Source organism: Hippocampus zosterae, chromosome 2 (genome assembly GCF_025434085.1).
Source record: "Hippocampus zosterae strain Florida chromosome 2, ASM2543408v3, whole genome shotgun sequence".
NCBI lineage: Eukaryota > Metazoa > Chordata > Actinopteri > Syngnathiformes > Syngnathidae > Hippocampus > Hippocampus zosterae.
In genome coordinates, this window is record NC_067452.1 from 24,542,296 (window position 1) to 24,568,714 (window position 26,419).

At 43.4% G+C, this 26,419-nt stretch overlaps 1 protein-coding gene and 1 long non-coding RNA gene across 3 annotated transcripts; one reads left to right on the top strand and one right to left on the bottom strand.

Annotated features, from left to right (window-relative positions):
* The first annotated feature begins 7,505 nt into the window (after nt 1-7,505).
* On the top strand, nt 7,506-8,599 carry LOC127595574 (uncharacterized). Its single transcript, XR_007961288.1, has 3 exons — nt 7,506-7,842; nt 8,002-8,115; nt 8,221-8,599. It is a non-coding gene; the product is annotated as an uncharacterized LOC127595574 (long non-coding RNA).
* Nucleotides 8,600-15,426: 6,827 nt separating this feature from the next.
* Nucleotides 15,427-26,315, bottom strand: zgc:113278 (Translocating chain-associated membrane protein 1-like 1-like). 2 transcript variants are annotated; one of them, XM_052057152.1, is made up of 11 exons: nt 25,905-26,315; nt 23,159-23,219; nt 22,947-23,065; nt 22,610-22,726; nt 22,472-22,530; nt 22,245-22,329; nt 20,808-20,878; nt 19,812-19,916; nt 19,578-19,721; nt 18,133-18,293; nt 15,427-17,670 (listed from the first exon to the last, which is right to left on the bottom strand). In XM_052057152.1, the coding sequence occupies exons 1-11, from the start codon at nt 26,022-26,024 to the stop codon at nt 17,600-17,602; spliced, it is 1,113 nt and encodes a 370-aa protein (XP_051913112.1). In that variant the 5' UTR covers nt 26,025-26,315; the 3' UTR covers nt 15,427-17,599. The 2 variants fall into 2 exon arrangements, with proteins under 2 accessions (XP_051913112.1, XP_051913111.1); XM_052057151.1 differs by having other exon boundaries at nt 15,427-17,673.
* Nucleotides 26,316-26,419: the final 104 nt, after the last annotated feature.

Genomic DNA, 26,419 nt, shown 5'->3' on the forward strand with positions numbered 1-26,419 from the left:
GGCCCATTTTGAGGTCTTGATGGGGAAAGGAAGTAATACTTTTTTGTGTCTAGTCTTGTATTTGCCCCCCAAAAAAACCCTGGTTCATTTTAATGCATGGCACCATGTTAGGAAGGCATGTTTGAAGTTATTAACTGGGGCGATGCACCAACTTGAGTGATACGATGGCTTGCCTATAGATGAAAATCTGTTTTTTCTCATTTTCTCAAGCCGTCATAGAAAAGACACAGAGGTCGTCCTTCCATGTCCACCCCGAGTACTGTGAGTTACGACCTCGCGCGTCACCCCCCGAGTCTAGGCGAGTCGACACGCGACCGGGACACCCCAACAGACTTGAGCTCGAGGGGGAGGTATTCGGTGGGTCCCGGTCAAGGCGGGTTCGGGCTCTGGTAGATTCAGGAGCGGATGACTGTTTGATGGACACCAATCTCGCGTCCGAGCTGGGTTGCTTTTTGGAGGAATTGATTGAAAAGAAGCGGGTGCGTGATCTTGATGGGCGTCTCCTGGCGGTAGTAACGCATAGAACGGAGCCGCTAAAGCTTCTACTATCCGGCAATCATATTGAGCATCGCCGGTTTTACGTAATGCGGTCCCGCAACGCTCCGATCATCCTCGGATTACCCTGGCTTCAGACGCATAACCCCGTGATTTCGTGGGCGCGCCCAGCAATCGATAGCTGGAGCCAATATTGTTATCAGCACTGCTTACAATCAGCCGTCGGGAAGCACGAACGCGTCACGCCCCCCGAGGAGATCTGCCTTGACGGAGTGCCGGAGTGCTATCGGGATCTTAGGGAAGTATTTAGCAAGGATCGCGCGCGCTCCTTGCCCCCACACCGCCCCTACGATTGCGCTATAGACCTGACGGCGGGCGCCCCGTTGCCGACCTCGCGGCTGTATCAGGTATCCCAACCCGAGCGCGAGGCGTTGACGGAATACATCAACAGCTCGCTCTCTGCAGGTGTCATCAGACCATCACGCTCACCGTTAGGGGCGGGTTTTTTCTTCGTGGGGAAGAAAGATAAGACCCTGCGGCCCTGCGTAGACTATCGAGGATTGAATGAGATCACGATCAAGAATAAATACCCCTTACCCTTGATAGACTCCGCCTTCGCCCCACTGCAATCGGCCACTGTCTTCTCGAAACTAGACTTGCGCAGCGCTTACCATTTGGTTCGCATTCGGGAGGGCGACGAATGGAAAACCGCTTTTAAGACCCCCCTGGGCCATTTTGAATATCTAGTTATGCCTTTTGGACTGACAAACGCCCCTGCCGTATTCCAGAACCTTATTAATGACGTTTTACGGGACATGATTAACATTTTTTGTTTCGTTTATCTTGACGACATTTTGATTTTTTTCCCGGTCATTACACGAGCACCGGCAACAGGCTGGTGCTACAACGTCTACTGGAGAACCGGCTCTTCGTCAAGGCGGAAAAGTGTGAGTTCCATGTCCCCGTCATCTCCTTCCTGGGGTTCATTATAGAACAGGGCAGGTTACGAGCGGACCCCATTAAGACGCGTGCGGTCACCAACTGGCCGGTTCCTACCAGTCGCAAGGAACTGCAGCGCTTCTTGGGGTTCGCCAACTTCTACAGACGTTTTATCCGCGGATACAGCCAGATGGCGCTTCCCTTAACCCGCCTTACTTCTGTTAAGATCCCATTTAAGTGGGATCCTACCGCGGATGTGGCGTTTGCTAACCTGAAGGCGGCGTTTACTAGTCCCCCTGTACTACAACATCCTGATCCTGACTATCCTTTCATCGTAGAGGTGGACGCCTCGGATTCAGGGGTGGGTGCGGTACTGTCCCAACGCTCTCCAGTCGACCAGAAGCTGCACCCCTGCGCCTTCTTCTCCCGTCGACTCAGTGCCGCCGAATCCAACTACGACGTGGGCAACCGTGAACTGTTGGCAGTTGTGACCGCCTTGCAGGAGTGGCGGCACTGGCTCGAGGGGGCAAAGGAGCCTTTTACTGTTTACACGGATCATAAAAACCTCGCTTATCTCCGCTCCGCCAAAAGACTAAACGCCCGTCAGGCCCGGTGGGCCCTCTTCCTCACCAGGTTCGACTTCGTCCTTACCTACTCTCCCGGGTCTAAGAACACTAAGCCCTTTCCCGTCTCCACGAACCTGCGGGGAGGGACCGATCCCCGGAGACCATCCTCCCAACCCAGTGCATCGTGGGGGCCGTCTAGTGGGAGATTGAGCAGCGGATCCAGGCAGCCATGGAGGGTGTTCAGGTGCCGGCGGGGTGCCCAGCGGGGAGGCTGTTCGTACCTCCTTCCCTCCGATCTGAGGTTCTGCAGTGGGGACATGGGTCCAAGGTGGCGTGTCACCCCGGGGTGAACCGGACTGTGCAACTCGTCGCCCAGCGTTTCTGGTGGCCGGAGCTCCGTAGCGACGTGACGGAGTTCATCAAGGCCTGCACCTCCTGCGCCTGCGACAAGTCGTCCCATCAACCTCCGGCGGGACTGCTCCAGCCGTTGCCCATTCCTCCTCGCCCGTGGTCCCACATCGCCCTGGACTTCATCACGGGCCTCCCACCTTCCCGGGGTCGAACTGTCGTGCTCACGATCGTGGACCGCTTCTCCAAGGCTGCTCATTTTGTGCCTTTGTCCAGGTTGCCGTCGGCGCTGGAGACCGCCAACCTCCTCGTCAGACACGTCTTCCGTCTCCACGGCATTCCGGCGGACATTGTGTCGGATCGGGGGCCCCAGTTTGTGTCTCGCGTCTGGAAGCGGTTCTGCTGGTCCCTCGGAGCTACGGCCAGCCTGACCTCGGGATACCACCCCCAGTCCAATGGACAGGCTGAGCGCGCCAATCAGGATCTGGGGGCGGCCCTCCGCTGTGTGTGCCTCCACCGTCCCGCATCCTGGGTCGACCACTTACCCTGGGTGGAATATGCCCACAACACCCTCGTCTCCTCCGCCACAGGCAGGTCACCGTTCATGACGGCTTACGGGTACCAGCCACCGTTGTTTCCTTCCCAGGAGGGGCAGGTGGAGGTCCCTTCTGTACAGCACCACTTTAAGCGGGCCCATCACGTGTGGAAGGAGGCCCGGGCTGCGTTGTCCCGCACTGCGACCCGGAACCGGCAGATCGCAGATCGTCGGCGGCGCCCGGCGCCCTCATATGTGGTGGGACAGAAGGTGTGGCTGGCAACGAGGGATCTTCGCCTGGCCGGCACGTCTGCAAAACTGGGACCCCGATTCACTGGACCATTCGAGGTCGAGGCCGTCATCAGCCCCGTCGCAGTCAGGCTCCGGCTACCGGCCTCCATGAAGGTTTACCCCGTGTTCCACGTCTCCCTGCTCAAGCCTGTGTCTTCCAGCCCCTTGGCGCCTCCTCCCGCTCCGCCGCCACCTCCGCGGGTGGTCGATGGTGGCCCGGTGTACGCGGTGCGTGCCATCCTGGACTCTCCTGGGTTCCTGCTCCCATTCCTCTGGAATGATCTTTTTGAATGCCTTCATGATGAGACTGTAGCTCAGGAAGAACCCTGTTTATTTTGAATGTTACAAAACCAAAGATGGTCGACTTTTGAGGAATAACTTCTCTTCGTGAAAAGGAATGGTAGCAGTTGTGTGTGTGTGTATATATATATATATATATATATATATATATATATATATATATATACTAGAGCTGTCAGTTTAGTGCGTTTTTATTGGCATTAATTTAAATGAATTTTAACGGGATTAAAATTTTTCCCGCGAGATTAACGCGGCACACGTCACAAGCGGATGTTACGTTGCTCTATAAATACACCAGAAACAAAACAACAAGCGCGCTGCAGAAGTTAACGCCCATGTCTGTTTTGCCAGCCACGGCAGTGCGAGACACCGAAAACGGATACTTACAGAGTTTATGAATGGAAAGTTTACTTTTAAAAAGTTGCCATATTGCTCCACTGACAAGACCAAAGTTATCTGTTCTTCTCTCTCTCTCTGTATCATACAGGTATACGATGTATGCCACTGACTGGATTTTACGTGTTTGGAACTATTTTGTGTGGAAGGTTACAGTGTTCTGTCTCCATGTAAATAGAGCGGGTGGAGCTTCTCTGTGTTCGTCTGACAGTGACAGAGCCCTACCGTGGTAGCGACCTAGCGAAAGTCTAAAATGTCTCCAGTGTTGTCATCGAACCAAGTGTAGTCATTCGAAATGAGGTCTACACAAAACCGTAGAGAGACCAATACAATCAACATAGCCTGACTGTGTTAGGGGGAGTGACCCCCCCCCCCTTTCAGAATGGTTTGCCCCTGCAGCACGGGGGAAGTGCGTGTGCTTATTTTTACAGCCGGCAGTTTCCAATACAGCGGCACATAATGAACACTGGTGTCCGGTGTCTCGTTATTCTTCAACAAACATACAGAAACAGACTGCTGTGTTGAAAGCAAACTTGAGAAAAATGAAGTATGCAACCATGGTTTAAATCCACTATAGGCTGAGTACTAGTGTACCTTAGATGTGCACTTTACAATGTTATATTGCTCTATTTTGATTTCATTAAAAAAAGCTGTTAAAGCAGGTGTTGTGTGACAAAATATTTTTTTCACCATTATTGATGGACAGTAATATTGTGTGAGAGATTATGTGTGAATAACTGCACCAAGTGAAAAATGTTCATGTAAAATTGAAAAGCGAATTTGTTATTTCAGTAAATATTTGCATTTGGCACATAGAAAACTGATTCATGATTCCATGTTGATGAGAGCATTAAAATGGGGAGAAAATAGGACAAAAAATGTAAAAGGAAATTCAGAAACGATAAAAAATGTGTGAGTAATCACGATTAATTTTTTAGTTGATTTGAGTTAATTATGACAGTTGCATTTTTAATTAGATTAAATATTTTAATCGTTTGACAGCTCTAATATATACACACACACGCCGTACACACTGTACTTTTGAGGATTAATTTCTCTTCATGAAAGGAATAGTAGCAGTTGTGCTCAAGTTTAAAATCATATTTAGTTTTCAAGAATTTGCAAAATTCAACAGTTATTACTGTTTCAATTATTGGCAGGCTGGCTTCAGGTTTTTATTCATGCTTTATTAACTTGGCATTCATTGTTAAGAGTCACCCAGTGAGGATTTAGGGGATTGTAGAGTGAGGTGTGGGAGGGTGAGACGAAGAAGCTGCTTAAAATTCTTACCAGGTAGAGATGAGATTTCAGGAGGATAGTGGAACAGCTAATGCACTAACATGAAAACACACACACATACATTTCAGTTTCACCATTGGCAGCACCTCAATTTGGACACCATCAGTGAGGTGGAATTTAAAAGGCAGCTGGACTGGTAAATATATAACATGGGTAAGATTCAAACAGATACATAGATTCTTTTGGGGACGGGTCTTTATTTATACAAATGCATTCATTAAAATTATATTGAACAATAATCTCTTTAACAGATTAATATCATAATGGATGGCATAAAACATGCATCAAGAGCAAAAGAGCCTATTGGAATGCAGTTCGCACTCAAATGAGTAACCACTCCCTGGTCCCTCGTGATGCTCTTAGTTGTCATGGTAACAAAAGCTCTTTGTTTTTGTTTGTCTAATTTATACTCCATGTACAGTGATGGTTGTTTTTAAACCGCCCTTTAAGTAAAGGTGAGTTGAGAGCTGTCCAAACATACCTGAGTCATTTCAACCAGCGAAATCAAATTGGATTATACAGTCAACCTCTTTCCAACATATCCCGTTTACGTTTCCACTCCTATAACATTCACAAATCAAAGTCACAATTTCACGTAATTCATTTTCCATTTGCAAATTTTGCTTACAACTAACACCTTTGTAAGGTAAACTTCATTAGAACGACCAGACTTTTCCAACAAAATAGTGAAAAGGCCTTTGTTAGAATGAACCGTGGGAAGCCTGAATAACTGCCAGGGCGACCTTGCTTATGAACAAAATGTACGGTGTGCAATTCCCCATTGTTTAGCAACACTATTGATTGACTCGTATATTGTTGTACTTCCAGAGGCACCACGTGGTCCTGAGCACATGGTCTGAAAACATGTCAGGTAAACTGAAGCAAATATTGCTGTCTGTGAAGGCTAATATTGTCTCTCGCTTTCGAAAGTAAGTCTCCTAGACGAAGCTCAGCTGAAACTATCAATTGGCTAAATCGACCATTTCAACAATCATCCTTAATGGCAACAAATCAATGAACTGAACTGAGAAGGCACTTTTTATTTGTTAACTAAATGCTTTCAGAAATTGAAGAAGCATGCCAAATTTATTCCCCTTGTCATTTATTCCCGTGATAAGGTCATTCAATGTAAATAGTTGCGATATAATTTCTATTGTTGCAGCCAAACAGGCATGCAAACATATACATTCATACTACTCTATTTTTCCCAACCATCTTTAAGGGCATCTGTCTCTTTGGACAAATTGAGTCATGTCCCTTTAACTCCCGTCTCCTTTCTATTCCCAGATTTCTCACGCCTCCAGATGTTTCCACCCCCTCGCTACTGTCCTTCATCATTGTACACCTGCTCTCCTGACCACCTCAAACAGTCCCCATTGGTCTGCTGGCCCACAAATAGCCGCAAGCTCATGAACGTCTTAGGTCAGATAACTTCTACGCTTCACAGAGCACTTCATGGGGAAAAAAACACTGTCTGGAAGACCAGCTGCTGCCCATTTGCTCATCTCAGACAATCAGTGAAAACAATGCTGGAGGACTACAATCTCTTACAAGAGATTACACGCACACATCCACATGAAAGCACATAACATACACACTCACACAGGCACGCACGCACACACATACTGACCCACAGACCCATCTCAACTAATTGGTAGCTATTTGTCTGCAAATCTGGGATTACATGTCCTATTAAATACAGAATTTAAAATGAGTTTTGTTAAATCAGAAAGTACTCCACTTTTAATGAAGTTAATTTATATGGAAATTACACATAATACTGACCATTCACAGAAAGATTTATCCGCCTTGCTTGAAGGGAGGAATTAATTGGGAGGGTATGCTCTCTTCTCTTTTATATTGGGCACTCCAGATCATGTAGTTTGGGCTGTTGATGAGTTTGTGTGTGTTTGGTGGAGAATGTGTGCGTGAACTCTCGTCCTTGTGGCGAACCTGCAGAGGTGGAGCCTTCCTGGCTCCCTCTTAATTGATCCATCACACTATCTGCTTGGCCTGAAAAAAGCCATTACTCGGAGCAGCTCAACATGTGCGCACGAAGCTGCATGTGTTTTCTTTTCCTACAGAACTCATTCATCACGATTGATGAATACAAACCTCCTGTTATTGTGTCACAGCAGTCAAGTTGCACAAGGTCGATGGACGCAAGGGTCCAGCGACACCGATGCATTGACACATGCGCCGGGCTCACAGGGCAAACCACGTGTCGATGCATGTGCTGCTTCATTACGTCACGTGATTGACACGTGAACTGCATTGACACAGTCCAGGCTTCTAATTGACACACCGGCAGCGTTGACACAGTCCAGGCTGCTAATTGACACATCGGCTGTGTTGACACAGTCCAGGCTGCTAATTGACACGTGAACTGCACCGGTGCAGTTTAGACTGCATCGGCTGCTTGGCACAGTCCAGGCTGCGCCACTTTGTCCAGGGGGCGTCGACTCAGTGCAGAGGGCGTTGACGCAGCAAAAGCCCGCCACACAGTGTTTATAAGGAACACCTGCCGAAACAAGCCAGACCTCACTCACGCTCGCTTGTCGAAGTTCGTGTCAGTGCAGACTTCGTGTTCGTGCCTTGCCTTCCTTGCCGATTATGGAGCAGAGACGCAAATCATCCGCCGTGTGGGACCATTTTGATGTCCCGGAGAATAAGGTATTATTTATTTATTCAAATCGCCTTCTGTCGCCGAGAGCCTCTCGGCGAGAGGCACTCGCCGAGTGCCTCTCAGATTATTGACATGTGTTGTACCATTCTAATCCGAATACATTTCAAGGTAACTCTTAGTTACTTCTTATTCACATTTCATTACAGGTGAAATGTCGAATTTGCCAAGTCAATTCGCCAACAGAAGCACCTCCACCATGCTGAGGCATTATCGGGCCAAGCATGAGAATGAAGTTCGCGATACACCCGGTATTACGCCAGGTATACAAACGTTCACTCATCTTTTCACGGTTGCTATGTTGATGATTTAATTGACAATCACTAATTATTATTGGTTGACTCTCCACTCCATGTTTGACAATCAAGGTTCCAGGAAGCAGCTGTACTGGAAGGACCAACACACTTCTTTCCCAAACCTCTCCCACCTCGCAAAGGAGTTCCTTTGTACGCCAGCCTCATCCGTCCCTTGTGAGCTTGTGTTCTCCACAGCAGGAGAAATCGCTTGTAAAAGACGCAACAGGCTGAAGTTTAAAACATTGGAGCATCTTATTTTTCTCAATAAAAATTTGTGAAATAAAAGCCCACAAGCATCCTCATTCAAATGATCTTCACATTATTTGAACACATTGAATGTTGCAAAATGAATGCATGGATGTGAATGATATTGTATACACTTCATCATCAAATCGATGAATGACCTTATGAAAATGTTTTGCAACAGTTGTAGATGCAAAACCGTGCTGGCAGCTACATAATAGATAAAAGAAAAATATCCCAAACCATAGGGATCCTCCGAAAAACTAAGGATGTGCTGAATAAGAGATCCTTGTACAGTGCACTCCGCTTAATAGAACACCATCGGGCCGAAGCGCTTCTGTTCTACTAAGCGGGGTTTCTATTAACCGGAGACACTTTATTAGGTACACCTTCAGACACGTCGACGACCAAGTTATGCACGCAGAAAACCCCCTGCTGACGAGTTAGAAGAGATATTTCGACTGTGGACGTCCATATCTTTAATCAAACAACAAAACAACAACTTTAATCAACTTCAGTCAAACATCTCAAATCACGAGAAAAATTTCGTTACTTTTGTCTGGAAACAGGAGTCCGTAATTTTGCGGTTGACTTCCCTCTCAATGCGCTGGATAAGAGGGAAGTCCTGGAAACCGCGGGCGTACCTTCTGAGAATCCGGCAATGCATCGTATCGTCTGAGTATGTCCTTCTTATCCGCAGGTGATAGCCCTCGTCTCTTGAATGAAGTTGAAGCCATTGTGACGTGCGTGTGTCTATGTGTGGAGTGACGCGTGCTACCTGTTACTGTATACGGCTAGAACTACCGCGTTTTCTCGCGATAGTGGTACAGTATCGCGATAGCTACACTTCGTCTCTCTCGTCTATGTGTGGAGTGACGCGTGCTACCTGTTACTGTATACGGCTAGAACTACCGCGTTTTCTCGCGATAGTGGTACAGTATCGCGATAGCTACACTTCGTCTCTCTCTCGTCTCTTGAATGAAGTTGAAGCCATTGTGACGTGCGTGTGGCTGTGTGGAGTGACGCGTGCTACCTGTTACTGTATACGGCTAGAACCACCGCGTTTTCTCGCGATAGTGGTACAGTATCGCGATAGCTACACTTCGAAAACCACTAGTTTACAATGTTCATTGCTTACGGCCTGTTCTATTAAGCGGAGATCTGTTCTACTAAGCGGAGTATCTTTATAGGAAATTGCATTAGGCAAATCTGTTCCAGAGCCTTTTGCTCTATTAAGCGGATTACTCTATTAACCGGTGTTCTATTAAGCGGAGTGCACTGTACACCTTATACTTTTATTACTTCCATATTTGACCTATTGTGTGGGAATATGGGGAAATGCCAGTAAAACACTGTTCCGATTGCTTTGTATTGTAGTTTTAAAACAATCACTGGCTCCAAATGGACGGAACCCACAAATCCACTGTTTATCAAATTAAACAATGAAATCTCATGACCTGATTGACTTCAAAATCGGTCAATTAATGTACAAAGCACACAATAATAACCTTTGCCAAAAGATCCAGAAGCTTTTTAAAATTCGAGAAAGTTGTCATAATTTAGGGGGTACTAATCTATACAAAAAAATCCAAAACACGAACGAACATCACACAAAGGAGTGTATCTGTAATAGGTGTAAATCTGTGGAATGATTCTGAAACGGACCAGTAAAATGAGGAACTCTCTTGCTGAGATTAAAAATGAATTCGAGAGTAGTACAAGACAACTACACAAATCAGAATTAAGCTGATAAATTCGATACACTCATGAAATATAGCAATACATCAGAAATACATTGATGAGATTATTTAATATATTAATGAAATGTAGCATCCATTCTGAATATGAGAAAATCGACATATACATGTGCTCTAAAGAGTATGTACTGTATATACAAACCTAATGTTGTAAAAATGTATTAGTACAGCATACATAAGGGTAAAAGCATTTGTTGATATTTAGACTTTCTTTCCTATTTAGAAAAATGATCAATTCATATAAAAGAAGGGGTAGGACTCGGGGTAGGTTTTTTGCTTCTTTCTACTCCTTTGAACACATATTTGTGGTGATGACTATTTTCTTTTCCTTTTTTTATATCTTACCTTCACCTTTTGCCAATTTATTACCGAATTGTATATTTTATATGTTCAATATACAAAACAATTTATCAGTCAGTTCAGTCTGTTCAGTGGGTTGGCTGCAGGGATCTTGAAGGTCCAGCAGGTGGCAGTGGTCAGTGACACAGTATCAGCACAGTATCAACACAGTGTGTCAGTGTGTCGACACGCCTCATGAGGCCTCATGGACCCATCACTACTAAAGAGTATGTACTGTATATACAAACCTAATGTTGTAAAAATGTATTAGTACAGCATACATAAGGGTAAAAGCATTTGTTGATATTTAGACTTTCTTTCCTATTTAGAAAAATGATCAATTCATATATAAGAAGGGGTAGGACTCGGGGTAGGTTTTTTGCTTCTTTCTACTCCTTTGAACACATATTTGTGATGATGACTATTTTCTTTTCCTTTTTTTATATCTTACCTTCACCTTTTGCCAATTTATTACCGAATTGTATATTTTATATGTTGAATATACAAAACAATTTATCAGTCAGTTCAGTCTGTTAAGTGGGTTGGCTGCAGGGATCTTGAAGGTCCAGCAGGTGGCAGTGGTCAGTGACACAGTATCAGCACAGTATCAACACAGTGTGTCAGTGTGTCGACACGCCTCATGGACCCATCACTACGCAAGGCCAACGTCGGGAAAACACACCCAAATTTAGATTTATGATGCAAAATCTCGAATGATTTGATTGATTGACAGTGTGAGGATCACATCAACTGAGCTAAGTTACGACGGGTTGGTAAGACAATGTTCACTCTTTGTAATTGCGACATATAATTTATTAAATACAGCTTTGCATGGAGCCAAGAAATGCAGACTGTTTCTTTTCGCTGGGAGGGAGGTGCAGGGGGGGGGGGGGGGGGGCGCAGCAATGCCCTCCATTGTCAAGAAGTAGGATTAAACTAATAAATCCCATGGTTTGGGTCTATCCACTGTCTGATCCGTCTATCGTCACGAGGGTCGCGGAAGTGCTGGAGCCTATCCCATCATTGAGCAGTGGATACCCTGAACAGGTTGCCAGCCAATTGCAGGGCACATGTAGATGAACAGCCATTCACACTCAGTCACACCCAGCGACAATTTCATTAACCTGCCATGCATGTCTTTGGAATGTGGGAGAAACCGGAGTACCCGGAGAAAACCCACGCAGGCATGGGGAGAACGTGCAAACGCCACACAGGAAGGCCAGAGCCGGAATCGAACCCTCCACCTCTTCATTGTGCTGGCAACGAGTTCACGGTGTAGCCCGCCTATTGCCCAAAAACAGCTGGGATAGGCTCCAGCATGCCCCGTGACCCTTGTGAGGATAAGCGGATCAGGAAATGAATGGATAAATGTTGATTTTTACTTCGACTAGATCCTGCTTGTATTATGAGTGTGTTGCACAAGTGTCTGAATATATCTACATTTTATTTCACGAAACCCTGGCTGTGGATGGTATAATAAACAATGACTTCCCAGTTACAGAGGGATTTAGTGGGTGTGAATGGAAAGGTGCTCGTGTTAGGGCAGCTGATTCGAGTACGGTTAAAGGGGCTTGCATCATCAACAAAAATCTTTAAGTAACCACATTAAAAAAGGTGATTGAAACACACAAGCGATTGCATAAATATATATCGGATTTATATATAACATCAGGCCATTTCAGACACAACATATTCAAGACAGAAAATACACAATCATCGCATAACAGGCAACAACATAAAAATAAATCCATACAGAAATGAAATCATGGGAATACAATTAAAATGGGCCTTTTTGGAAGCAAAGGCATTTGCAACTTTCCGTTGCAGTTAACAGGCAAACAGATCACTTTTATACAAACATCTTCAATGTATAATTTTGAAAAACAATAGTCAATGTGTCTTTTATGTGATGTTTTTTTTTATGCAAATAAAAGCATTTCGAGCACCTATACTGTATATGTTTTTGTATGGACTGCAGTGGACTTCATAATGAAAAGCCAAATTGCAGATTGCAGAAGAGCACACCTCTAAATAGACGGCGATTAAATTATGGCCCGGGGGCCACATACAGCTTGCGCACGTTTTTATCGGTCAAACTTAAAAACAAAAATGAATGTAAAAATGAAAATGAATCTCGAACAACTGATCTGCTAGAAAACAAGTAAAGACATTTTTGAAATCAGCCTCAAAAATATGTTTCGGAAAACACAAGGTCATCTCTGAGTAAAATTTGCTGTTGACCTGTTATTGTTTGACCGATTATAATTAAATTACCTGTACTGATAAATTATCCAACACACAACGAATATTCATTCATTCATTCATCTTCCGAGCCGCTTGATCCTCACTAGGGTCGCGGGGGGTGCTGGAGCCTATCCCAGCTGTCTTCGGGCAGTAGACGTGGGACACCCTGAATCGGTTGCCAGCCAATCGCAGGGCACACAGAAACGAACAACCATTCCCACTCACACTCACACCGAGGGACAATTTAGAGTGTTCAATCCGCCTGCCACGCATGTTTTTGGAATGTTGGAGGAAACCGGAGCACCCGGAGAAAACCCACGCAGGCCCGGAGAACATTCAAACTCCACACAGGGAGGCCGGAGCTGGAATCGAACCCGGTACCTCTGCACTGTGAAACCGTCGTGCTAACCACTGGACTACCGGGCCGCCACAACTAATTCATTCATTCATTCATCTTCCGAGCCGCTTGATCCTCACTAGGGTCGCGGGGGGTGCTGGAGCCTATCCCAGCTGTCTCCGGGCAGTAGGCGGGGGACACCCTGAATCGGTTGCCAGCCAATCGCAGGGCACACAGAGACGAACAACCATTCGCACTCACACTCACACCTAGGGACAATTTAGAGCGTTCAATCAGCCTGCCACGCATGTTTTTGGAACGTGGGAGGAAACCGGAGCACCCGGAGAAAACCCACGCAGGCCCGGGGAGAACATGCAAACTCCACACAGGGAGGCCGGAGCTGGAATCGAACCCGGTACCTCTGCACTGTGAAGCCCACGTGCTAACCACTGGACTACCGGGCCGCACAACTAATTTAGAGATTTAAAAAAAAGATTTCAACATTTTTTATAAAGCACATTGAAACAAAGTTAACTTGATTTATTTATTTATAATTGACCTGCCCTATGTAATTCATGAGATTATAGACGCAGAATCGGGTCAAAATACAAATCAAATAAAGTCATTGAAACTAACTCACACACTGATATATAGCCATCTCACAGTTCAGCAAGCTTCATTCTTGGATTAAAAACAATTTGAATGCAACACATACTGTATATTCACACAGTTTAGAATAACGAAAGAGTCTAAGAGTGGCCCCCAATATAAAAATAGCTTTAAAATCTGATACTAGTTGTTACAGTGTAGGGTTCCTTTTCTCTCTTTGATAGCCCTCTGCTCTGCCCTCAATTGTGTGCCACGGCCAAACACTAGTGGGGTGCCCAATGGCCAATAGTTGAATTAAAAGTATCAAACAGGATTGGCATTTTTATTTCTTGCCTGCTTTCCTTTCTACACTGAGACTCCAAATAAATTGCGAATGCCTTGTCTTCACTGGTCCACGAGTCCACAAGAGATAAGGCCCTATCGCTCAATCTGCGTGATTCCTAGTGAAACACCTAAACACAATCGCGGGCACTCAAAAAAATTCAAAAAAAAAAAAAAAAGAATGTCGGCGGGAGTTTGTGCAAACACAGAAATATTTAGCAACTGGAACTTTTGCAACTTAGCCTTTTAAACACAGAAATGTGTAACGGGCATGTTTTACACTTGGCATGGGACAAAAGGAGGGAGGATTTAATTGACAGATTCTTACAATTCATGCGCTGCCCACAGGCTGTCATTTTTTTCCTTCAGCAGACACGTACCAGAGGAACACATTTGCCATCATCATCATTCAGGCCAAGTTCATTCACAAGCATGTACAATCGGCAGAACACTGAGACACACTTGCCTTTTCTTATGTAGGGAACTATTCATGGCTCGATGCCAAATGTGAAAGAAAAAGAATTGAGAAGGCAAACAGATCAAACACAAGCAGACCAAGTGATACGAACCACCTATAAGGACACTTAAAGAAGGATTGTATTGTTTGGAATAACTGAGCACAGTTGCTATGTACTGCTGTGTTTGTTGGTTATAATAACCATCGATAATCTGTGATAAAAATAAATAACCCTCTTGCAGCAGTTGTAAAAAAAGGCCACTGAATGCTTCTGTGTGTGTGTGTGTGTGTGTGTGTGTGTGAAATAGATAGAGGGGGAGAGAGAGTAGCAAACCCAATAGCACAGGTTGGAGTTAGCCATTTTGTGTTCAAACCACCATGCATTGTTACCATACAAAAACACGGAGTTGTCACCTTCTTGCTCAAATGTCTGCTGATGCTCATTACTTGGATTTAACTGTATGCATACTCAACGGTGACAGTACAGCTTCCAGACGTGGACCGCAGGGTGTAGCTGAGAACCAGGTGCGCTCGTGAGAAACAAACCCCGGTTCTGCTGAAGTTGGTATGTTGTGCAAAACTTCAATAAACACAGAATATAATGAATTGCAAGTCCTTTTCAAACTATGGTATATTCAACTGAATACACTATATAGACATGATAGACATGATTCAGTTAACCTGCCATGCATGTTTTGGGAATGTGGGAGGAAACCAGAGTACCCAGAGAAAACCCACACAGGCCCAGAGAGAGAGCACGCAAACCGGAGCCAGAATGGAACCCATAACCTCTGCACTGTCAGGCGGCCGTGCTAACCAGTCGACCATCATGCCGCCTACAAATATTCACTCATTTTGAATTTGAAGTTTGCAACACGTTCTAAAAAAAGCTGGGACAAGTGCATGTTTACCACTGTGTTACCTGTCCTTTTAACAACACTCGTTGTTAGCGTTAGCATTTCGGACAGTAATTGTTTTAGCTTTGTGGGTGGAATTCTTTCGCATTCTTGCTAGATTAACAACTTCAGTTGCTCGATGTCCGGAGTGGTCGTTATCATATTTTGCTCTTCATAATGCAGCACACATTTTCAATGGGAGACGAGTCTGGACTAGAGCGTGACACTGGAGTGGATTTTCACTTCCGTCACACTCCACTGCTCCTGTTCAGAAAGTCTCTCACTTCCTTTGTGCGCCCAGGAGGAGGTCATCTACATTAAAAATGGTTGCACATCCAGCCCAAGTTTTTTCCCCCCTCCTGCTCCTCTGAACTTTTTCTCCTGTCATGTCCCAATCCCAAAATTAAACATAAAGTTGACTGCCATCCTGTCAGAATCCAGCAGGATTCCCCCCAAAATGTCACCCTTTAGTGTAGAAGCCCACTTTAGCCCTCGCACACTTTGACGCAAAAGCTAAATCAATCCGGATGGTCTTTTTCCCCTCTGGCCTGGAGTACATGATCCATGATTTCCGACTAAAAGTTGAAATATGGACTCAGCAGACCACAGCACACTTTTTCACTTTTCATCTCAGATGAGGTTGGGCCGAGAGAAGCTGGCACCATCATTGGGTGTTGTTGATCGATGACTTTTGCTTTGCATGTGAGATTTTCGACTTTCATTTACAGATGTAGCCACAAACTGAGTTAACTGCCAATGATTTTCTTAAGTGCTCCTGAGGCCACGTGGCAAGATCCTTTTCAAAAATATGCCAGTTGTTAATGTGGTGCTGCCTGAGGAATCGAAGGTCGCAAGCATTCAATGTTGGTTTTTGGCCTTACATGTTCAACATTTAAGAAAAACCATTAAAACTGTTGCCGAACGTCTGGAGAACATTTGGCAAACATTTGCGACCTTGGCGAACACTTGCAAACGTTCGTCCCTCAGTGAGATTACTTGTTATCAATGTTAATTGTTCACAAAGTGTATAACCTCTCCCCATCCTTGCGAGTGAACAACTGAGCCTTTCTGGGATGCTCCCTTTATATCCAGACATGACACTCACCTGTTTCCAGCTAACTTGTTCACCTGTGGAATTTTCCAAACTGGAGTTTTTTTTTCTTTTCTCGAAGCTCTACTTAACCAGTGTTTTGTTGTCATTGTCACAGCTTTTTTGGAAGGTTTTGCAAACTGAATCCATTAAATTAAAAAAGGATCTGCAAAATAATCCATAGTTTATCAGAACACTAAATATCTTGCCTTTGTCGTATAGTCAATTGCAGTAGGTTGGAAAAATGTTGCAAATCATTGTACAGGTATTTTGATTTGATTTACATTTTACACAATGTCCCAACTTCATTGGAATCGGCGTTTTGTAAATGCAACAAGAAAAAGTGCCTCAATCCAGTGTTGGATTTCAAAGGCTCCGACCATCTGGAATGGTAATAAATGATCATTCGGTCCCAACTTTGACGTAGTACCCAAATAACACTACTAACCATACACAGAGTGAGTTTTAGGGATGCTTTAGTGCTATGCAATAAAGGCTTTTAGGATATGACCCAGCAGCCTGTTTGGTCAGTTTCACTATCAAAGCCGAAACAACCAAACAAATAAGCAAGCAACCAATCAACCCTGTGCAGTTGATGTGTCAATTAACACTTCACATTAAGTTTCAATTTAAAGAACTGAAATGTGGACTCATTCCATGTCATAACTCAACAGAAGATCAAGGTTGTACACAAAAGGACACTTTTTCTGAAGAGTGAAATCTGTTCGGTTTAAAGCAGGCATGTCCAGCTCCGGTCCTGGAGGGCCACTGTCCTGCCTGTTTTCCATCTCTCTGGGCTGCAACACACCTGATTCAGATGATCAGCTCATCAGCCAGCTCTGAAGCAGCATTAGAACAATTCTGATTATTTGAATCAGGTGCGTTGCTCCTGGGAAAGCTGGAAAACAGGCAGGACAGCGGCCCTTGAGGACCGACTTTGGACACCCCTGGTTTCAAGCCTCAGACGCGACCCGGACCTTCCAAACTCCAACCAGCAGAGAACCAAGGTAATAACTCGCAGTATCTCACAAAGTGAATCTGAATTCGAAAGAGACGGCTACATGAGGTTTCTTAGTGTGATTTTGTTTAGAGGGATTTAGACACATTGTTAAGCACACAGTATGTCACCGCGTCAGCTTTTTCTCAACTGTGCCATCTTTATGAGTTTTTAACTCTTCTCGCCCGTGGTGATGCTTTATCGTCAGGCTTCACAATTCCATTAGCAGCTCCTGCTGATGAAACAAGTAAACAAAAACACCAAGTTTTAGTGCGATGTTTCCGACATTTCCGACAGCATGTGTGCTGACGAGAATGCGACATTCACTGCCTTCAAAAGCACTCGCAATTGTTCGCCGCTCAGTGGTATAGTGGCTTTCAAAAGTCTTTTCACTAGCTGTTATATAGTGCAAGCTGATATTTTCTACCACATCGAGTGCCTGTACTGGATGTGCATAAAAACCATTGCATTCCTACCACAATGACAACGCATGAACATTGGAAGATTAGTTAAATATTGTTAACTTACATAAAATGACAGACCTTCCTGCTTTTCAATAATATTTTTAAAGAGTAGTGAGTATTATTCTAGAAGAACAAAAGTCTCTGATAAACTTAGACGTGACCTCTTCCACGACAAGTATGTCCACAGTGTCAGTTTGGTCGACTTGATGCAGAGGCTCAGAACCACTCACCCCTTGTCAGTTCTCTTTTGTGAGGTTTGCTCTTTGGGCTGGCTGTCTTCTTCTTTGATGCCTGGTTCTGGCTGTGTTCTCTCCACTTCTTCAACTGGAAATTGATGAACTTCCACATCATCCAAGCCTGAGTCAGGCAGATGGCGGCCAAGCATGCCATCCTAAAGGGGCAATACAGACTCACGTGAACCTAAGACATATAAGTTGGGTGTACAGTGATTTATATTTTCACATTAACAACGGAGTAAAATAGCAAACTTGAAATACATGGTTTAGATAGACAACTGGACCTTCTCAACATGCATTCCAACACCATCATATGTAGTTTACTGTAGCAGTCAATGTTCACTCGGGTTAGGCACAAGAGTAAATTAATCAAAAAATGATCACTGACCCTTGTGTAGAATTTATTGTTCATAACTCGACTCTTGAAAAAAAAAAAATGCCTTCGTAGCTGATGCACATTGTGATGACCACAAACGCCACCGCCTCGTTGGTGGCTTCTCCTCGCTCACGAATGATCTCGAATTCATATAGAAATGCCGCGACACGTTCACTTTTTTGTTTTTGCTCGGTTACACATTTTGTTAGTTAACACTAATCAAGCTCCAGCTGCTCTCTTCTGTAGAAACAAAAACACCGCAAAATACACAACGACGTGTTTAACTTTGGGTCGCAGTAAGAATTTTATGCCTATATGCATACCACTCAATGTTCACAACTGATTATAGATCTTTAATACTCAACGCAACTCAACTGTATTTGTAGAGCACTTTAAACCAAGCACCGGTGTATACAAAGTGCTGTATGTGGAGCAAAAATAATTCATACAATAAACAATAAAACAATAAATTAAAAACAAAGACAGGAGAAAGCACAAAAACAGTAAAACTAAAAATCAAGTCTCATACTGCGTCAAAAGCCAGAAAATTAGTTTGAAGTTTTAAAGATGGGCAGCGAGGGGCCTTGCTTAACATTCAGCGGGAGGTCATCCCAAAGAGAGCGATCAGCATCAGAAAAGGCTCGATCTGGTCCAATTTAAAATCACTGTCCGGTTTAAGACCCAAGTTCAAGACAGTTGGCTTAAGATAAGGAGCCAGGGGACTCAATTCTACATGGCCACAAGGACCAAACACCAGAACTTCAGTTTTCTATTTATTGAAATACAAGAAATTCTGTGCCACCCAGGTCTTTATTTCCTCTAGACAGGATAAAAGTGGCCTCAAAAAGAAAGTGTATTTTTTTTTGCTCAGCAGAACATAGATCTGACAGAAACGAGAAACTACTAAATCCTGAAAAAATAATTTTAGTTGAGCAGAGAATTGTACTCAAATGCACATCCACAGGAGTGTTACAAAATGAGAAAATGTTAATATTTCTAAAAAAATGTGTTTTGCACATAAATAATCTGTGCAGATTTGTCAAATGTTCAAAACAGGACTTGCCTTATGGTGAGCACATTAAAGTTGCCTTCCACAAGCGAAAAGCCTTGGTTTTCTCTCCGGGGCAAACCAAAGCCAAACGTCAGGACTGACAGAGTGAGAGTGAGGAGACGAGCGATGACAAAAAGCAAAGCCCACAGAGTGAAACTGTAACAAGACAAAAAAACCCCAAAATGGCATTACATGATACAATGTAATTGAGGTATGTCACCAATTTATTAGTTGTATGAATAATACCCCTTCTGCTTGTTCTCATCACTGAAGTAGAAGAGGCGTGAGGCATGAAACAGAAGCTCCACCAAGTAGTGAGGAACCAGCAACACCACACCGAGTCGGTAGAGGCTGGACAAGACCAAGCACAGAGAAACTTCCACTGATTCAATGGCTCAATCTATAACTGGTTTAATTAAAAAAAAAAAACTCAAATTTAAAACAGTGAATTATTGGAAGGTGTTGACCTAAAAATGACAGTGCCCCTGCTTGGGTTGAAAGAGTGAAATTTGACAAATCCAGAGCTCACAAAAAGACACTGGGCATTAACGCAGCAATCTTGTGTTGTAGATTGAAATGAACTCGCTGTCCAGATTGGTTGACCTGGTCAATTTGCTTTTAGCTTGAAAGACGGTAAAAGTGAACCATTATCACCAGTTTGCCAGGAGCATATTTTTGAATGGACTCGCTCCAGTCCAAAAGCTTCTAACATTCATCATAGAAAAACAGCTGCCCACACATGTGACGCTACCAAACATACACACAGTTCGCATGTAGACAGAGCTGACATGATTACGGCAGCTGTTATGCTACACTATGGGACTGGTAGTTTGTGTGTCATCAGTGCCTCTACATTGGACCATAAGAAAAACATTTGTGGGATGTTTCTGAATCAGAAATGGCATATGTGTTAGAAACCATCTTCAATATCTAATAATTTACTTATGCAGTACATTACTAATTCTTTTCAAAGGTTTGGTAAAGGTAGTAAGTGTTCTGAAATTATTGATCCTTAGTGTATTTTGATTTGTGTATTTTGTCTTTGAAACATGTCAAAGATGTGTTACTAGGACAGCTGGAAACTGTTTTCATTTCATTTGCATGAAAGACGGTAGACCGGTAATATTCCTCCTTTCTGGTTTATCGAGCCGTGTGTAATCAAACACGGTAGCACAGTTGTTGTTGGCCTTGTCAGTTGAAATCATATTGCGGATGACATACATTATGTATATATGTACTCACTTTAAGATGTAGGCACCAGTGATGTGAACAACATAAAGGCAAATGTAGTAGAGTTGGCGAGGGATGTCCTCCTAAAGACAGACGACAAATCAGAAAAGAGTCAATGATACAAACTCAGTGACTTACTTGGGTGGAACCGTTTTTGAAAACCATCCTGGCCCTTCAGTTTGACAGTTTGAGTTTAGTTCTTCTATATTCCGTTTGGTCCATTCACAACATGATGTGCGCCAAATTCTTCATGCAACGTGGCAGCTACTCATATTGGAGCGGCGCATGTCCCGCCTCTAAGGCTTCTCCAGTTGGGTTCATGACGTGAGCGTCACCATTGTAAGCCACCACTACCCAGTCTTTATTTCTCCGGCACAAGATTTCTGGTACATTAAAGGGATGACTTGGAATTATTTTGGATAACCCACTGGTAATCGCTCTGTTCGTGACTGAAGAGTTGGGATTTTCACCAACACTTGGCTTAAACCGAGGATATGCAATGGTTAAAAAAACAGGGAGGCATACACATATAAACTGTTGTCATTCCTACAATGTTCACCTGATTTGGAATTAAATACTGTACCCTGAAAAAAAAGCAAAAAGTGAGTATCTTGCATGTTTCATTTCAAATCCATTGTTGTGGTGTTTCACAAAGCTGAGAATTGCATATGTCCATATTCCAAAAATGAAGAGGTGACTTTAGAGATTACTTTATGCATGAGCTGAACTCACCTATATGTTTATGAATGATATGTATATGTATATGTATATGTATATGTATATGTATATGTATGACTGTCAGTTAGGAATCGAACCGTGGATTTTGTGAGCAATTCCACACCTATTACTGTACTTACTTATATTCTCTAAGAAACCCCAGTTTGAAAGAAATACAGTATATTCATTAGTTTCTGTGTGGAGTTTGCATGTTGGAAACTTCCTGTGCTTGTGTTGGTTCACCATTTTCCTCACGCAAAAAAAAAAAAAAAAAGGCACATCAGGTAAATGGAAAACGTCCAACAACTATGTGAATGTGAATGAGAATGGTTGTGTTTGCAGCTCTGTGTCTGACCTGTGATTGGCTGATGATTACATAGTTCAGGGTGTAGCACACCTCTCACTAAAGTCTGCGCCCACCCTTCTCTACAGCGAAATTTCTAAATATCTTTCTTCCAGTTAATCTAAACATTGACATCCCTCTGCTCCCATTTGCTGCTAAGCTCATATAAATAAACTTCAAACTGTTGTGTGTAACTAAAGTATGATTTATTTCATCAGCTATAAAGCACCACTTAAAAGCTCAGCTCTAATAGTAAATGTCAAAAAAAACTTTGTGGTGCAAGCAAATTACCTTTGTGTTTATGGGTGCATGCCGCCTTCAAATCCTAACTGAAACACAAGGACTTTGATCATATGCTACCACACAGAGTTTTTACAAATGAGCCTTACCTTGCGTACTTTCTGAAAGTATAGCTCAGGAAGTGCATGGAGCCAATAGGCAATTTGGCAAATGTAGAAAAACTTGACCTGAAAACTGAACAGAGCAGATATTGTGCACATGTTCAACCTGGGCACCAACCTTTGCTTTGTAAGCTTTGTAAGCAGTTTATTCTTGCGCTGCACGATATTTTTCTTTTTAAATCAAAATTGTGACATGAAAGGAAATATTTACGTACACCATGTGAGTGTGTGGGTAACCTTCCCATAAGAAAGTGGGATTTTTTGCAAAGTCCTCCTATCAAAAACAAAACATGGAAAGAAAAAGAGATTATATGAAAGTAAGAGTGCGACCAAATAAAGAGATGTGTTTTTACCCCTGTCAAGATGCTGCAGCCCCAAATGAAGGAGAACAGGTAAAATGCTGCCAATTGCCCTGATTCATTGAACTTGCTGTGTTTGGTCTTTGATAGATGCAGCCTTCTGTTCATTTTCTGGAACCAAACAAGACCAACACATTACAATGGGATATGAAGCATGGAAATTATGTATATTTACAAGAAGAAAGAAGCCAAATCAAGGCCAAAATACTGTAGTGACACTTATGTCCAAAAAATGTTTGAAAAGTTCAATAATATAAAATAGCCATTATATTTAGGCAAAATGTGACAAGAGGCAAAGTATGATTGCAGGACTTTGTATACCGGTACTCACATCAAGAATATACTCTTGTATCAGGGCATGAAGAATGACAATAATTAGAAGGTAAAAAAACACAGTAGCCACATCTTTAGGACCATAATGGTAAAAGTTCGCCGGATCATTCTTTTCATCTGAAAAGAAAAACACATACACAGAAGTACATGAGCCTGCTGAAACTGAACTCTGAGACGAGATGATCACCTGACGTCAAGCCTTCCACTCACCAATAACGCGCGTGACGTTGTACTGGACTGTGATGAACATGATGGCAAACTTTGCTGTGACCTGCAATGCAAAGAAAATGTTGATGGACTAACTCAGTCACTTGCCTATAGATTATGTAGAATGTGTTATGACGTGACAAACATGTTTGAAAACTACTTTCATTCTGCAGCCTAGTTGTAAACTAAGTGCAAACAAGTTCTCGACTCTCATGATCTGTTAGACAAAAATACAAGGTTAACTGAGGAGCAAGTACAATTAACTGTATGTGGAACTAACTACGTTTTAAGGGATATAAAGTTAAGTTTGTGCCGCTTCAAACTCTGGATGGTTGGATGGATGGATATAACGTTAAGTCTGTGCCGCTTCAAACGCCACATAGACAAGTATAGAAACACCACTCCATACATTCTGTACCGCTTAGAAAGACTGTATATTGCTTTGTGTATTGTTCAGTGTCATGTGAGAGCTGGAGCCTATTTCAGCTCCATGATGATGGGCATCTAGTCAGTTGGGTAGTCAGTAATACCCTGGCTTTAATATTGGTGCATTAGCATGCCAAAAGCGTATTTCACCCCTTGCAAGTCAAAAAGGACATGATACTGTCTGACCACATGTATTGTTTGCGAGCAAGAAAAAAATGTCAGCTAATTAATTACCTAACAACATAAATAAAGGCTAACAGTTGAATGCAGCAGAATTGCAATGATACTAATGTGTTGATATTAGGTGGAAGAGATGATGAGATTATTATTGGGATTAGACAGGGTTGCTCACTGGAATTATTCCACATGATCATAAGACTGCACACAGTGTCGGGTTTACGTGAAGACTTTTTTCTGTCATTCAACACCTCTCACTCTGGGGGTGCTTCAGCACCCAACAAAATGGGCTAGGATAGACACACCTAACGGTCTGCCCTGACACTGTCTAATGATCAATCCGTTGTTTTCTCCACCACTCTCCCAAAGTCAACTAGAATAAGCTCCATTATATCTGCAATTCTGATGGAAAATGGTTGGCTGGATGAGTGCCAAATATGTCATTGATAAACACCAGTACACATGAGGCACCCTTTTTAAAGATGTTATAAATCCAATCAAAACAGTTAATGGATAAACCATACACAATAAACACATAATAGACAATGCTGGCAAGCTTGATCTTTTTTTTTATTGATCTAATTTTGGAAAAGAGATTTTCTGTCATGGATCTGTTTGTGACCAACAGGTGACACTGTAGGGCTCTGCCTGCAGCTGCACACCTATTGGTCATTGTGTCATAATTTCGTGTTTGGTTAAAAGGTCAGCCACCCTGCTCCTCCCTGCTTTTTTAGGGTCCTCCAACTACCACCATGCAAAACCTGACATTTTCATGTGTATTATTCCTGTACCTGTAATTATTTAGTTATATATAATTACATTATAGTTGATATTTTAGAAACCCAGAGATATGTGTACGCCCCTATTATTTTCCATATATTATACTATTGATACACAGTAATAGTTCTGGACAGTTTTCTCTGCATTTCCATATTTTAATTTAAAAATCTGATATTTTGGTGGGCGAATGGTCAGCACATCCGACTTGACTATTGCAACAGCATCCTCTACGGGACAACCTCCAAACTACACAAAAAACAACAGTACATCCAGAATGCCGCCGCCCACCTTCTCACACACACCCACACACGTGATCGATCACATCACTGCCGTCCTTAAACCTCCACTGGCTCACCGTTCCCCAGCGTATTTCCTAGATACCTATAAAGCCCTTCACAATCAGGCCCCCTCCTAGCTCTCGGACCTTCTTCACCCATACACTCCTTTCCGCAACCTCCGCTCCTCAGGAGTGTCAAACTCGGGACCTGGAGGGCCGCTATCCTGCATGTTTTCCAAGTCTCCCTGTTAAAACACACCTGATTCAAATGATTGAATGACTGACATTAGACCTGTTCATTTGAATCAGGTGTGTTGCAACAGGGAGACTTGGAAAACATGCAGGACAGCGGCCCACCAGGACCTGAGTTTGACACCCCTGGTTTGGATTAAATAAATGGGCACCACAGTAGTTGACTGGTTAGCATGTCCGCCTCACAGTGCAGAGTTCACAGGTTTGTATCTGGTTCCAGCCTCTCTGTGTGGAACTTACATGTTATTCCTGTGCCGCTTTTCCCTGGGTGTTTCTTTCCACATTCCAAAAACATGCATGGTAGGTTTATTGGACTCTAAATTGTCCCTTAGTGTGTGCGTGTGCGTGTGCGTGTGCGTGTGCGTGTGCGTGTGTGTGTCTTGCGGGTTGCTGACAACCATTTCAGGGTACCCCCCCCCCCGTCAGATAATGGAAGGATTCAATAAATGTAAACTCCTTATCTTGCATAAGCAGTAAGAAAAGAGCATATGCAACTTGCAACCTGTTATTATGTTTTATTCTCTTGTTTTTTGGGGGGTATTATTTTTGGGTACTGTAATCATTATCTTACATTTCCCTTTATCTTTGTTATTATTTACTAATTCAACTGCAGTTGCTTAAAATATTGCACTCTATATTACACTGTGCTGTCTGCAAAATACCAGTGTGACATTGTGTCAATGCATTGATTGCACTACATTTAAAAATAATAACTCTTAATATTACGTTCATGGTGTATAGGCCCCTCAAAGAATACATGTGCTGTCATGCCAGCTAACGGAACCTCACAGATGCTAGGAGGCTAATAAGCACGATTGCATCCATACAGTACAGTACCTCAAACATCAGGCCGAGCAGAATGATCATGGCCAGGCACGACACCACGTCGGCGTGGTTCTGGATCACAAACTCGTGGCTGAACACCGGTGGGCTCTTGTTCTTCTTGCGGAAACCCATGGCTCACACGCGGGTCTCTCAGCCTCAGCCTCCTCCTGCTCCGGGATGCCGCGATACTACCGCTGCTAGCCTGCGAGTTCAGCCGATGGATGTTTGTCTCCCTTCCCTTTAGGGTCGATCTCTCCCCCGCAGTCCAGCGGTCCACTGCTCATTAGTTAAGTGTGCCGAAACAACGCAGCGAACCAAACATTAACCGAAGCGTAATTAACACTCGTGAAATAATAACAGCCTAGTAATGCCAGATGATGAGGGGCCTTTCCTGAACAGCCCATTCAAGTACCGCCCTGTTATTGACGTAAGCGAACCCACTCCACTTGAAAAGACCTAAGCGGCATATTTACGCTCGAATATCTTGGATGAATATACAAGCATGTTTACAGGTTTGTCGTGTTTTT

What these genes read in the sequence shown, in the direction of transcription:
- zgc:113278 (XM_052057151.1), bottom strand. Translation starts at nt 26,024, where the DNA reads ATGGGTTTCCGCAAGAAGAACAAGAGCCCACCGGTGTTCAGCCACGAG. An exon ending in ACTTTCAGAAAGTACGCAAG is followed by an intron (nt 20,879 to 22,244) that starts GTAAGGCTCATT and finishes GTCTGTCTTTAG; the next exon opens with GAGGACATCCCTCGCCAACT. An exon ending in TTTAATGTGCTCACCATAAG is followed by an intron (nt 18,294 to 19,577) that starts GCAAGTCCTGTT and finishes TTGCCCCTTTAG; the next exon opens with GATGGCATGCTTGGCCGCCA.